Source organism: Ixodes scapularis, unplaced genomic scaffold (genome assembly GCF_016920785.2).
Source record: "Ixodes scapularis isolate PalLabHiFi unplaced genomic scaffold, ASM1692078v2 PGA_scaffold5__190_contigs__length_132052651, whole genome shotgun sequence".
NCBI lineage: Eukaryota > Metazoa > Arthropoda > Arachnida > Ixodida > Ixodidae > Ixodes > Ixodes scapularis.
The window spans coordinates 62,138,328-62,153,008 of record NW_024609880.1 but is presented as its reverse complement, the minus strand read 5'-3'; the positions used below and the strand labels follow the sequence as shown (position 1 = coordinate 62,153,008).

The 14,681-nt window shown below is 45.9% G+C and overlaps 1 protein-coding gene across 1 annotated transcript in view; it reads left to right on the top strand.

The window, feature by feature from the left end:
• The first annotated feature begins 3,914 nt into the window (after positions 1 to 3,914).
• LOC8025016 (receptor-type tyrosine-protein phosphatase N2) overlaps positions 3,915 to 14,681 on the top strand; it is a 542,301-nt gene continuing 531,534 nt past the window's right edge. Inside the window, exons 1-2 of the mRNA XM_042294236.1 lie at positions 3,915 to 3,945; positions 4,079 to 4,129. Coding sequence (XP_042150170.1) covers positions 3,915 to 3,945; positions 4,079 to 4,129 — 82 coding nt within the window. The remainder of the gene's footprint in view (positions 3,946 to 4,078; positions 4,130 to 14,681) is intronic.

Here is a 14,681-nt window from a genome sequence, read left to right as displayed (position 1 = left end):
GCACCCCTGTAATCTCTTCCACTGTATCTGTTTTCGGCGTCCAAATGGCCGATTAAAGCCAAAATAAAAGTAACGTGCGGTACCTCGAGTGGCCGCTGCGGGAGAAATGGCGGCGTTGTGTTCGCCATTAGCTCGGTTCGCGAGGACAGATTGGAGCCACTTTTGCAGAGCAGTTTCCCAACTGAGTGGTTTAGTAACGTTGCTTGAAACCTAGATCGCTGGAGGTCACTAAGACGAAAGTAAACACGATAACTGCGCCACCCTTTAGTGACGAGTCAAAGCATAAAAGTTCTTTATATAGCTAGTGCGAGATGGCCCTTCGAGATGGCGCCACCAGCCCTTGCGCGACTCCACCTGAACCAACACCTGCAGCCGTGGGGTTCCCGGCGTGTCCACTGCGGGAGAAATGGTGTAGTTGCAATCGCGTTTAGTTTGGTTCTCGAGCACGGATCGAAGCCACTTTTTAATGCGAAAGCCTTAACTGGGGTCCCATGGAGCGAGCCGACGTCATCAGCTGCGCCAAACGGTAGATAAATTCTCGAAGCAGCGATCTGAAGCATCCCAGCTTTGAAACCACGCAGAATGCCACGCAAAGCGGCAGTGATATGAAGCCGTCGCGCGTCTGTTTCAATTGGCGCCACCCCATGGCGCTGCGTGTCCTCGATGCAGCGGCTCCACCGTTCCACCCCCAAGGCCAGCGCGGCGAGGAGAGCGCGCGCGCTCGACCGCCGACGCAAGTACGCCGCAGGCGAACTAAGGGAGCGGAAGAACGACATGCATGCTTTCGCATTAACAACTCATAAGAAGTGCTTAGAGGTACCTCGGGCCTTTGTCAAAGCAGGCTCTTCCTATTGCAGTTTCCCAACTGCGTGTTGTGGTTGTCAGCGACTGAAGTTGCCTTTTTTTTTATTTTTTGCTACATTGAAGCGATGTACATTTGGGCTGAACTCTGTTGTGTTTTGTTATTATTCAATTTGTTAAGTCATTTAAATTGTTTTATAATAGGGGGTCCCAACACTGTCGGTAAATCTGAGCAGCTTAACTGGGACAGCGCATCGCTCATGCGCATTGCAAGGCACCAAACCTGTTCGGGGCACCCATAGCATTCGGGCCGTTTATTACAAAACTTGCGTATACATTTATGCTCCGCTTTACCACCTTACGATGGAGCGCAGCAAACTCTATGAGCCATATCAGCCAATGCAGCGCTGTAAAACTTATTACGTGACTAGTACGCGGAGCCCGCGCTACTGTGCCTTCCTTTGAGGTCACGTGACGCTCGACATTTGGAATGGTTTCGATGTCTCGTAGCATCTGCTGCGCTGCACCGTAAGATAAAACGGTGTATAGCTCCAATCATAATATCATCGTAAGCCTTTATATTTTTTTTCTGAAATGATGCGATCGTTCAATGGTTGCTTGGGTAGGTATTGGGTTTCGCGCATTTCCAACCACGAGCGGTAAATACCATTGACGAGAAAATGTTCGCAGCAACGACTGACACAAAAAGGAAAGAAAACAAAAACAAAAATTAAACGACCGACATAAAAAAAAAAGTTGTTGCAGCAACTAAACGACCGACTATTAACTAGGAGGGAGTAACAACGCCGATCTAAATCGAGACCTTAAAGCGCACGAGGAATCGAAACAAAAATTGAATGTAAGAAGCGCTAAAGAGAGAAAAAAAAAAAAAAGAAGGGAAGTTTTTCATGACGTATCTAATTACCAAAAGCACTACTGCGTTACATTGCTCGCTTGCTTTAATGCATTTTCCGCACCGTCCGCCTTCCCCGATTGAAGGGGAAGGAGTTTCAAAGGAAGCGCTAACCTTTTTCCAAGCCTGCGTTAAAGGAAGTGAGAGAGAGAAATCATGCCGAGAAGGAAGAGAAAGGGAGAAAATAACCAGAAAAGAGAAGAAGGACGAGAGGGGACCCGGGAGGTAGGTAGGTAACCGGACCTCAGAAGATCGGGTTTCGATGTCCACGTCCCAAAGTCCGTCTCTTTTGAAGAGCGCGCAGCCTCACAATGGCTTGAATGGGGCGCAGAGCTTGCATTCAAAAGGAACGCTATAGCTACGGCTCTTTACACTGAGGACCGTAAACCGATGCCAGCCGGCTTTGTTTGCCTTTCGGAAATGATTTTCGGTAGGCGGGCAGTCTCCCGAAAACGCGCCCGCCGGAGGCTGCTTGCGCTTCTATACTGCGCTTTCTTCGCGGCGTTTCGCCGGTTTTGTTCTACGCTCCGCTCAACCTGACGGTGCGGTAAAATCTACGGGCTCGTTGAGCCTGTCATACGTCGATCTTTCCTCACGTGATGACGCTCCCGCCGCCCAAACCCAAGCGCAGAGACCGGGCTAAGGTGATGAAAGCGAGGCGGTTGATAGGCCCGCTAAGCATGTCAATTCCATTGCACATTCATCTTAGGGGCATAGTTTTTGCGTGAGGTGACTATCCCCTTAAACTATATACGTTTCACCTTATGATGGACAGCAGGGAACGCTAGACGACCCATCGAAGCCAGTGTAATGCGGTGTTTGTATGTGTGTCACACGGGACCTTCGGGAGGGGCACAGCATCACGCGTGGTGCGTAGTCACGTGGTAAAAGTCGCCAGCACTTGGTTGGCCGGGAGGAATCGTAGCGTCCGCTGTGCTCCATCGTATAAACAAAGTATAGCGCAGAGTTCTCGTTGGGAAGTGATACTCCTCGTGGGTACAAAAACGACCGTCCACGCTTTCTTTGTTTTTAATTTAATGACGCTTGATTTTATTTCGTGTTTTCCGCTGTTGTTTAGTTGTCTGTTTCTGTCTTCGTTTCTGAACTGGAAACTTGTTCTAAAGAGTGGGAAAAAAATAAACGCGGCCCGAAATTTGAGCCGCTATGTCCTGTGTACCTTTCTTTAGTACTGGTCATCGTTAAGAGGTAGAGTGAAACATCAAAGAGTCTTTTACGGACGGAAGTCGTCTCGAGTGTCATGCGACGCAGGAGAGCAAGAGCTGCCTCGCATAGATATTTTTAAAAAAAGTAACCGGTACATAATTCTTCGTTTTTTTCTTTCTAATTTGGAGAGATTTTAGGGGTAACGTGGGTTGTGTAAGACTCGTGACTGAAGATGCAGCTGAAATTCGAGCTCCCCAACGATGGAGAGACTGGACGTCTTGAATGCATGGAGGGGCCCAGTTCATGTGGCCGAACAATGGTTAATTATACGTGTAGTCAGGCGAAGAGGCAAAGCAACGCACAGTAACCCAAGGTTTTGCGGAGTAACGCGGAATATACTTTCAGCTCGTGTTTCTTCTTAGAAAGTATAGGCATTTGATCGGACGTTGAGGGTCGGAGAAGCCTGGTACCTTTACTGCAAGATTGGCTGCGTTGATATGAGTGTTGCTTAGACGCAGTGCACAAGTAACAAGTGCGACACAGTTAGCACGATCATGCGACCGCTAATTGTAGTTTTATACGACGCCAGCTTACTTGATATGTTCACCCTCAGAATATTTTTCGGAGATAAGTTTCAGAATGTCACCAAGGTATCGCATAATGTAATGGGAAGCAATTTTTAGGTAGTGAAAATGTTTTTTTCGTGGTAGGTATAATTAAAATACGACTTTTCATTTTCTGATAGTCACACTGGCAATCTAGTTCTTTTACACTCTCGCATAGTAGAGTAGTTAAATAACGAGCTTTAGTGACCATCTTTTAGACAATTCTTAATCTCAAGTCACAAGGTATAAGCGTGATGTCTTGCTTCTGGAGAATGAGTTAGATTGTCTTAAGTGTGTCCACTTCAGATGTTTTTTTTTAAATTTTTTTATTCTAAGGTCAGGTAGGCAACTAATGCATTTATATGTTTATCGGAGGGTCTCTTTCAGTCCCCACTGAGTGCAGCCTCAAGTTCTCTATAGATTTACTTTAAATGTGTTGCCTAACTATCCCCTTGCATTTCGGTACGTGCATGATGCGCAAGTGAAAGCAAGTTTGTACAAAGTCTCAGTGTTTTCCGGGTGCACATTAACTTTTGCTTATGTCCACGATAATTGTTTCACTCTCTAACTTGGTGTTTGATGTTTCTCTTTACAGGATGCTCCTTTGTACAAACTCTATGTGAAGAGGACGAGTTCTGCTTCGATGGTGAGTAGGACGCTGATACTCAGGCGCAGTACCAGCGCGGCATCTATTCACGCAGAGGTTACCTCAATTATAAAGGTCTATAACCTCAAACTCCAAGTAACCTTTGTAACTAAGGTAACTTGTGCGGGATGCTTGGTTGCTGTGTTGAAGGTAGATCGCTAAGGGCGCTGGATGAAAATGTAGCCGGCCTCATGGTTATCGCCATAAAAAAAATTGTTGAGCAGTTTTCAAGTTTGGGGGACCGATAAACTGACATTTTGTTTGTCCTGGTTCGAGCGTTTTCGAAGTAGATTGGGTTCATTCCAATGTAGTCACATCCGGACGCTTATGTAATCAAACGTGCCGAATTAGTTTTCTCCACGCTAACGAGGTATTGTCGCTTCTGATAACAGCCCAGCGTTCGTAAACTTAAAGCGTTCCCTAAATCTGAGATGAAATTCTTTATCTGGTCACGTAAGTATTAGGCTCGTACAAATTGTTTCCTGCCTATATAATCGCACACACTGTCCGCTGATCTCGTATCGGTTTGTATCAAATGGCGCCGCATTGTGATAACTGTACCAGACTTCGTCAACCACTAGAATATGCATAGCACTTTATAAACAACTGCCGACGACGCCGCTGACGCCATGAATAACGAAGTTTTTCCACTCCCAGCGGAAACTTGAGTGGCACGCTGAAACATACTGCTTGAACCAGTTCAGTATTCTCGAGGGGACGAGTTTCTGTCAATCCCATCGTTTCCACATAAAACTATGACAGTGCCTGGCTTGGGTCGTACGTTTCGGGCCCCCGCCTCTAACTCAGTGACCCAGTCACTGCGCGCGCTATAGGTTTGCAGTGGCCATGATTGTTCTCTTATGTTCAACGACGAAAGGAAAGGAATCACCTCAGTCGGCCTCCTTTAGATGTGGAGCCTACGAAGCCTCAAAAGCGCCACTCCAACGTGCTCGAAAAGCGCGCTGGATGTCATAGAACCCCTAGCTCGAAAACCGGCGCCGCTCCCTTTTCAGAGAAGTACTACAAGTTGAGCGGCTCTTGAAGTTTGGAAAAGAACAAGAGCAGGCGAAATTACGCGAATAGCGTGGGCCTCTTCACACGAGTATTTTTATTTTTTTTTAGACCTTAGAGCTGAACATTTTGAAAGGTAACATTTTTCCTATCTTTGGCAGGCTTGTTTTTTCTTTCTTTTTTGTGCCAGTTTGCAGGGAAGTTTAGTCAGTGAGTCCTTTATTTTGAGCGGAAAGGCCGGTGGAAATAAAACCTCCCAGAAAGGTTTCAGTTTCAGTTCAGTTCTCCCTTACAACGCATGATTTTCGCGTAATGTTCAGAAAGTAAGTTGTGGTTGTGAATGCACGCTTTCGTTGAGCTTCCGGGGAAATGGAAAACGTGACACTTACCTATTCAAGGCATCCAGCGTCGCTGCTTCCTCCTCTAAGTTAATATTCCGTATAAACAGGTGCGTCGCTTCGCTATTGGAATAGGAAAAGAAGCTCTACAGAAGCCTGTCCTGTCCTCTCGGTAAAGAATAAAGAGCCTTCAAGGGTCAATAATTTTAGTGCCCAACCAAGGTCTAGACTCTAAAAATACGCCAAGAACAAGATGGAAAACAACGGTAGAAGCGGTTTGATATTGAAGTATAAAGTCATTCGACGCTTTGGGAACTGGCATGCAAACTGATTCATGATGTTTCGATGTGGGGCCTTGTGTTTATTTAAAGGGGTGGTGAAACGAAATTTTAGCGCCGATCTTGTTGCATAAATATGGGCTAGGGACAGGCACCACCTCGGAAATATAAATATTGCGCTGTAAAACACAGGAGAACTAATTTTAAACATAATTAAACGATTTCAAATTCTCATCTGGTGGATGGGGGGAAGTTCTCGTGACATCACTTGTGCCAAAATAGCAGCGCCGTTCTGCGGCAATACGGCGTGCCGGCAGAATTCGCCTAGGCCTGAACGCGTTCGCAAAGCCTTGGCGGAGAAAGCCAAAGCGTAGTTGGCCACAGTGAGCTCGTTCTCGTTGCGGTTCTTTGCACGACACGGCCCGAGCATGCTTCTGGCACGGCCGGTATTAGTTGCTGCGAGTCGCGAGCTGCAAGCCGACGTTAAAAAGGATATGTTTGAACTACGAGGGTGTCAGCAAGAGCCACGCAAATGCCAAATACCTGTTCACACTCGGAGCGGACACGCGCGTTTGATCGAAGTGCTGGATTCGCTCTGTTAGACCGCGTCTCGGTAAGCGCTTCTGGACCGATTTTTTACAATTGCAACTCGATACTGACATGACACTCGGCAAAGAAAGGTTAGACCGACATCGCGTAGCTCCCACGAACTGCTATAGCTCGACACTGACGTAGCGTCGAGTCAGAATAAAAATGGCATACTAATAACAGAGTGTACATACCGAGTTGCCAAGGTAATCCGTATGGCGTTTATTTGAGCTCTATATCACACAAAACAAGGAGATAGAATCAATGAGAGTCCCTTTTCGACGACAGCGTTCGTCACCGCTGTCTCGGAAAACAAGGAGATCGAGATGACAAGGGGAAAATATTGACCTCTGAAATTTAGTTCAGGGATCAAACTACTCATCCGGTAAGGGTCCACAAGGGTCGCGCGGGCATATTCCATTCAGCAGGCCAGCCGGTCATGGACAGACGGTCTTGGCCAAGGACCGCCGGAGCAACGGTGCGCCGAGTCGATGTTGCTGCTAGGCCTACTATATTCTGCCGAGCTCGCTCGGTCGGCAGAATTGTGGCTGTTTTAGCTCTTCTCGTGTGTTTGTAGATCCTGCGTTCTTGATCGTCGTGGTCTGTTTTAAGTACTCCTTCCTTTTTTCTTGCTGGTTGAAGTCGGGACGCACGAGAAGAGCACGAAGAAAAATAAATGTCCGTTGGTGGCCGATACCAAGTAGAGTAAAGCTATACGCACTCCGGAGTGCGCTTCGCGCGGAAATGGCTATACGCACCCCTCCGAGAGATCATGCCGCTCGGGCCACCCTTTTCGAACGGCGCGTGAATCACTGGGGCGCTCGTTAACACAGCCCCCCGCCTGCGTTCACGCCGCTTCGCGGCGACAGTATCGGCTGCTAATTACAAAGCGTAACCAGTACACGCCGCTTCGCGGCGTCCAGCCGGCAATCCAAGCCCCGCTGTCCCCGATCGCACCTCCGGAAAGGGAGTCCGCTACCATTTAGTTCTGCGAAGTTTCTCGACAACATTCGATTTTTTTTTTTTTTTTTTACTGTTCATCGCAAAAAAGGAAATATCGTAAATATCGCCAAATGCCTCGACAAAGCAAAATGTTTGAGAGAAAAAAAAAAAAAAAAGTTGGCCCACCGCGAATCGAACCCGCGACCACTTGCGTATCAAACGGACGTCCTAACCCCTATGCCATGGCACCGCTTAGGAATCTCGTTGTGTCCACTTTTTTTTATACGAGAAAAGCGGAGTGCGTATAGCCATTTCCGTCCGAAGCGCACTCCGGGGTGCGTATAGCTTTACTCTACCAGAGTAACTGAGCGACGCTGTCGGCCTTGTTGATTTGATCGTAAAAAGTGCGTAAGACAGCTTCGGAGCTGTCGTAGGATTCTGTCGTAACCTGCGCAAAGGTTACGACAATTTCGTTTCGAGAGCACGGGTTTTCTCTCAAATTTGTCGTACGCACTTTTTTCGTCGTGAATTCGCTTTGAGAATCCGGCCTCAGAGCTGGTTTTGTCAGTGCTGCCGTGGTTGCCGACTTGCCGTGGTCCCGTGGTGCAGCGTGCGTGCAGCCCTTGCACATCTCAAACGGCCACGTTGTCACAGGTCGTAAATCGTCGACGCGCCACCAAGTGGCAACGCTCGTAACCACAACATTCACGCCGTAGCCTTTCCCGACCGGCACAAGTGACGTCACGAATGCGCCCAATATCCCAAGACGCATCGCGCTCTCCGATGGCCGATTTTTGAGCGCGCGCCCAATCGGGCCCATAAGGGTGAAAAATATAGCCATCCGTTCAAAATACAAACGCGCGATTATGATTTATGAATATCATTGATCATATTGAACCTATTTCTGACCATAATAGGTGTATTTCAAGTTTCGCTTCAGTATCCCTTTAAGCTGTTCAGCTTCGGTTTCCGTCTGATGTTGTTTCGTTCTCGCGCGCATTGTTCGACCCGGCTACTTTTATGTATCTGACGTCTCTAAGTTTTTTATAGTTCGACGTATAGTACAATCTTCGTGGTGTGAGCCTCACGTGTGCAAAGTTTGATCTTTATTGAAACAAGTACGCACCGATACATACTAAGAAATAAAAAAAAAAAGAGGGAAAGTGTTAAGGCCGGTTCAGACACTTGCGTTTAACTGCGTTTGACTGCGTCGCGTCGAGAACCGAAAGCGAGTCAGCGGCACATTTGTGCTTCGTAGGAAGCGTGGAATCCAATTCAAGGAACCATCTTGGCACGCGATATAAGCAGCAGGGATGTCCTGGTTTCTCGCAGCCGCAACGCAGTCAAACGCTGCCATACGCAACTGTCTGAACCAGGCTTTACATCGACATCGACATCGTGGTTGCGCCCAGACAGACGAAGAGACCAGGCTGACGAAGCGAGTGCTTGAGACAACTACAACCCGCTTTATTCGAACACAACACAGTATATATCAATCGAGGGAGAAGGGTTGTTACAGAAAGGGAGAGGGGAACAACTATGACTTTAGTCGCTAACAATCATGAGTGGGCGCAAAAGAGAACAGGAAAGGGGGCAGGAATCCCGCGCTGCCTTCTCTCGTGATACTGCCGAGGTGACACAGCAGAGCCCGATCATAACAGAAGGAAAGAAAAAGAAACAAAGAAATAAAGGAAATAAGAAAGGTTACCGGATGCAAAGTCGTACGTCGTAACTGTGCTTTACCGCACGCAGCCCACTCACTGTCAGATGGCTCAAACCACGCCAAGTCGCTTTCGTTCAGGGCTTGTATTGGCGTCCCATCAGAAGCCATTGTCTTGGCCTTGCTGTTTAGTCTATAGATTTCTTTTTCTTTTTACAAGCACAAATAATTGCTCGGCTCCCCAAGAGACTTCCGGTCGCTCCATTTGAGCAAACCTTCCCAGCCTGTTGATGTCGAAATTTCCGGGTCGATGAAGTTCTACGGAAATCACGAAGTCAAGGTGGGGGGGGGGGGGGGGGGGGGGGGGGTATTAGCGATGTCCTTGTGTCGTGCTATTCAATACATGACGGGGGGGGGGGGGGGGGGGGGGGGGGGGATCGGCCGTCTTACAGGGATATTCAAAAATCTCCCCAACCGGTCGGTGTAGCTAACCACGTGAACAACGTATCATAAAATATGCGTTACAAGAAGCGCTGCTCTAATGGGGATTGTTTGTCCTCTCCCAAAACTGGCAGTTCACTGGGACGTAAATAGCCAACAGCGCCTCCTTCCGGCGCTTAAAAAAAGGTCTATAGACCATTCTACTAGAGAGAAAGGGAGAGAGAAAGAGACTTCCATCGAACCAGATCGCAACGCTTACCCTTTCCCTCGAAACGTCGTCTGCTCCAGACTTGTACACGTTACTGCAAAATAGTAAGGAATTACATTTACAATTACTCGAGGCTAAATTGTAATTTATTACAATTACAATTACCCTCCCATAAAAGTAACTGACCGTTACCCCAAAAAGTAATCCGTTACATTCGTGGCGTTACTTTTAACATTATTGTCCTCAAGTAAGAGACAAAGGGAAGAGGGTTATTCAAGTTCCTATTCTTGCCACCTGTTCCTTTTAATGACCTTGAGTATTTTGAGCAACAGCTGGCTCTCAAAAGTCTCTTCAGAACAATTTGCGTTATTTCTTACTCAGTACGTCGACTGCTACGCTGAACACCATTTGAACTGAGGCACTAAATGGGAGTGGCATATTGTTCCTCACGAATGCTTCATGCTCTGCATTGAGCTTTTTCAGCGAAGCAAGGGAAGTACTATTTACCTCGAATCTAGAGCAGAGCTTCGTCGTTGCAGCCGTTGCCTGCTATTCGAGAGATTTAGTAGATCCTTCCGACACCTCCGATACCCGCGATAACGGTACCCAGTAACGATATGATGCATACGCAAAGACGGTGGCGAAGTATCGGATATCATTATCGGAGTCATCGGACCGATCTACTAAAATTCTCCATTGTCTAAATCGCGAAGCTGTAGAAGTCATCAACAGCAAAACACAGTTGTAACAGTAAGGGGATAATTAAATAATAAATAAGGTCTGGTTCAATATTCTTCTTCCTTTGGTTCTGAACAGTTCGAGCCTCACTTAAGACGTTGGTGAATAAAAAAAAGTTTCCAGTATATAAATATAAGTAATAAAAGAAAAAGAAGGATACTCATAACAACAATTAGAACGTCGGTTAAAACAAGGAAATGTAAACGCACGTTTGTCGTGTGTACCTTCCTTGGTGCCGTTCAAAAACACACGGAGCACGGACTGACTGCCGTTTACTCCGGTGTTCTCCAGATAGACGTCCGCTGATGCCACGGCCAGCAAAGGGCAGAGTACTAAGTAAGCCACGCTATGAGCCCCACTAACGAATTTCGCTTTCTCCTCAAGCCCAGAATATCAAGTCTACGTCAGCCACCATTATGTTTTATTTGTAAAAATATCTGCTTGAGATAAGATGCGTCCTGCTGGGGCAAAACAGGAAGAAGCAGAAAGGACGATTATTACCATTTTATAAGTGCTCGCAAAAAGCTGACTCACAAAAAGGGTAGGGTAGACGGAGCGTTGTCTCGTGTTGTGACATTATGAAAATGGTAGGGTAGACGGAGTCACTATAACCGAGAAGGACATTTTTAATTCTTTTCAGTGCACTTACCACCTGGAGCTTCTCGAAGAGGCGCACAATCTCTTGGTGTCCTCTCCCCGCCTTCGGGGAGAGGATGACACCAAAAAAAGGAAATAAAAAAAAGCGGAAATGACTTGCCCCCCCCCCCCCCCCCCTTTTTTTCTTTTTTGTAGAATTGTTTATTTGGGTTTTTTTTCCATTGATGTTAGGGTCTAACAAAAAAAAAAAAAGATAGATACAGGGGCTTGGTGTTGCAAAGAAAGGGGTTTGCGGAACTGAAGAGTGCCAAGCCTCCCTTTGCGCTGGTCGATTCGCGTGACAGTGTCACTGCGCTCGACTTTACAAAAATGAAAAAAAAAAAATATTTAGAATTGGGGAGGGGGGGAGGGGGGTTGACCTTAAAAAAAAGTAACGGATTACAAGGAATCCGTTACGTCAAAAATGTAAGGGAATTACTTTAAAATTACTCTAGAAAATATGTAATTATTCCGTTACTAAATTACCGATAAATGTAAGGGATTACAAGTAATTCCGTTACTTGTAACGGATTACGTACAAGTCTGGTCTGCTCCCCCAAAGGGACTGTTAAAAACGGTCGGGTTAGCAGGTGCGCTGCGTAGGGATGCGAGCTTCTCCGGAAACTTTAAGCGCCGTTTTGCAAATGTAACGACCGGTTTTGCGCACTCTGTTATGCCCGTGACCGGAATTGGCAGAACTGCATTGCGCTGTAATTGCTCGGGAAAAAAACTAAAAGAATACTCAAGCAGTTCCGTGTCGAATTAAGCAGCTACCGCCGTTGCGGGTTGATCCAGGCTTGCGCTGTTGCATTTAAAACTGATCGTCGTAAGCTCATGCTTACGGCACTTACGCCAAACTAAGGAAGAAATGTAAACTGAGTACAGCACTAGTCTTGAACTAAACAGTTGCGCGGCAGCTAGGTCGATAGTTTATTGAGAATATATCTTCTCGGGCAGTAATTAGCAGGTGACGCTTCGAAGGAAGCAAAAATCTACAAATTGTGAAGTGTCAAACACGTAGCTTTAAATCATTTTCAAAGCTTGTTTTTTTATACTGTTCATTTGCCATTTTCGCGTCGGCATGTCTGCATAATTTACAAAAATATAAAGAAACACCCGCATAAATAAAGTCTAAGCAAATGCTTACGCAAGAGAGCTAGTTGAGAACAGACGTTGTAATTCTGGAGCGTGGGGAGGAACAGCACAAAAACACAAGCACCAAGCTCCAAACACGGCCACATTTTATGTTCACGAGCCACATTCTTATTCATCCCCTCAAGCAGAACGAAGCACTGCCTGAAGGTAAAATATTCGAGAAAACTTTGAATTTCAAAGATCACGGTTTTATCCTTGGTCGACAGGGAGAACCCTGCAAGAACTTTTACACAATGGCGGCGCGGGGGTAAAAAAGAGAGGGATGAACCCATGAAAACCGAAAAGAGGCAAAAATAAAACAACAAGCATCAAATTCCTCCTCCCTGAAAAGAAAAAAAAAGCCACCAGGAAGTATGCATGTTGACAAAAACCATGTGCCAGTGGCTTCGGTCAACCCAGCCGCGTCGGCAAAAATGGGTTTAGAACTCCTCTCATGCCAACTCATCACAACCAGCTCGTCATAGGGGCACTGGTCACAGCGGTTTTCTCATCATAAACAATCTCGCGAACGGGAAACTCTTAACGGCGGAGAACTGGACGTGTCAATTTTGTTAAAACTTGTTTGTCGCAGGATCCGCCTCCAGTGCTTCAATTGCTTAATTTAGTAAAACTCATATTCTTTTTTCTACTTTTTACAAGTTATAACATGTAGAAAAAAGAATAGGCGTTCTACCAAACGCGAATGTCGGTTTCTCAAATTTGAGCAGATAAAAAAAGAAGAAAAAGGACATTTTTATAATTGAAAGAATAAAAACATAAAGGCTCACGCAAAAGAGTGCTTAGGGTGCGCACCTGACTTGGCCGGTACGAACATAAATGTGTGACACCGAGACCGCAATGGACGCGAAACCATCGAGTCATTTCTCATCGAGAACGCAAAAACGACGTCTCATTGGCATCCTTAACTCCATCTAGACGTGAAGTGAAATTTCTCAGGCGGGAGCTGTAAAGATTGTGCAACTTCCCGTAGAAATAGGACAGTCATGAACCCTCTTAAAAATTGAACAATCATGAAACCTCCGCCCTTGCCCCTTCTTTCAATTTCTCTACCTTTCCAATACCTCATTATCAAGGTAATCTCGGGCACAGCGCGAATTTTGTTTACACAATCAGACGTCTTTGCTAAATGTCAGAGTGTTGTTGTCTTATCCTGGTACTTTGTGTTTTTATTCTTTCAAATTTAAGTACCGATTATCGACGTTTAAAGAGGCTTACCTTAATCCGCTCACCAAAAACATTTTTTAACCTTAGCAACTCTCTAAAAATCTGCCCTTTAGAAAAAGTCTGAAGAGTGCTTATGATGGAACTGAGAGGTCACAGCGAAATATACAATACTCCCTTGTGGGATTGAAGACTGTCTAGCGAACAAGATGAAAAAGAAGTAAGAAATCCGACCAACGAACTGAAAACGTTTGAACAGATTTCCTATGACAAGGTCAATCCGGCCACTATCCCTACTACGGGATCACTTAGAACGAGATGCCTTCTTTGACCAGTTCACCTATGTCCAGTTTTCCTTTGACGAGTAGGTTGTGACGAGTGGACCTGTTTTGACGAGTGAACCTGAAAATATTTGACAATCTTTCCTATGACGAGAAGGTCAATGCGACTACTATCCCTACTAAGGAATCACCTAGAACGAGATGCTTTCTTTGACCAGTTCACCTATGACCAGTTTTCCTTTGACGAGTAGGTTGTGACGAGTGGACCTGTTTTGACGAGTAAACCTGAAAACATCTGACAAGCTTTCCTATGACGAGAAGGTCCAATGCGACTACTATTCCTACTAAGAAATCACCTAGAACGAAATGCTTTCTTTGACCAGTTTACCTCTGACCAGTTTTCCTTTGACGAGTAGGTTGTAACGAGTGGTCCTCTTGTGACGAGTGACCCTGAAAATATTTGTCAATCTTTCCTATGACGAGGAGGACAATGCGACCATTATCCTTACTACGGGATCACCTAGAACAAGATGCCCTCTTCGAGAAGTTCACCTATGATCAGTTTTTCTTTGACGAGTAGGTTGTGACGAGTGAAACTGTTGTGACAAGTGAACTTGAAAACATTGAACACTCTTTCCTATGACGAGAAGGTCAATGCGACCACTATCTCTACTACGAAATCACCTATAATGAGATGCTTTCCTTGACCAGTTCAGCTATGACCCGTTTTCTTTTGACGAGTAGGTTGTGACGAGTGAACCTGAAAATATCTGAAAATCTTTCCTATGACAAGGAGGTCAGCGCGACCACTATCCCTACTACGGATTCACCTAGAACGAGGTGCTTTCTTCGACCAATTCAACTATGACCACTTTTCCTTTGACGAGTAGGTTGTGACGAGTGAACCTGAAAATATCTGAAAATCTTTCCTATGACAAGGAGGTCAGCGCGACCACTATCCCTACTACGGATTCACCTAGAACGAGGTGCTTTCTTCGACCAATTCAACTATGACCACTTTTCCTTTGACGAGTAGGTTGTGACGAGTGAACCTGAAAATATCTGAAAATCTTTCCTATGACAAGGAGGTCAGCGCGACCACTATCCCTACTACG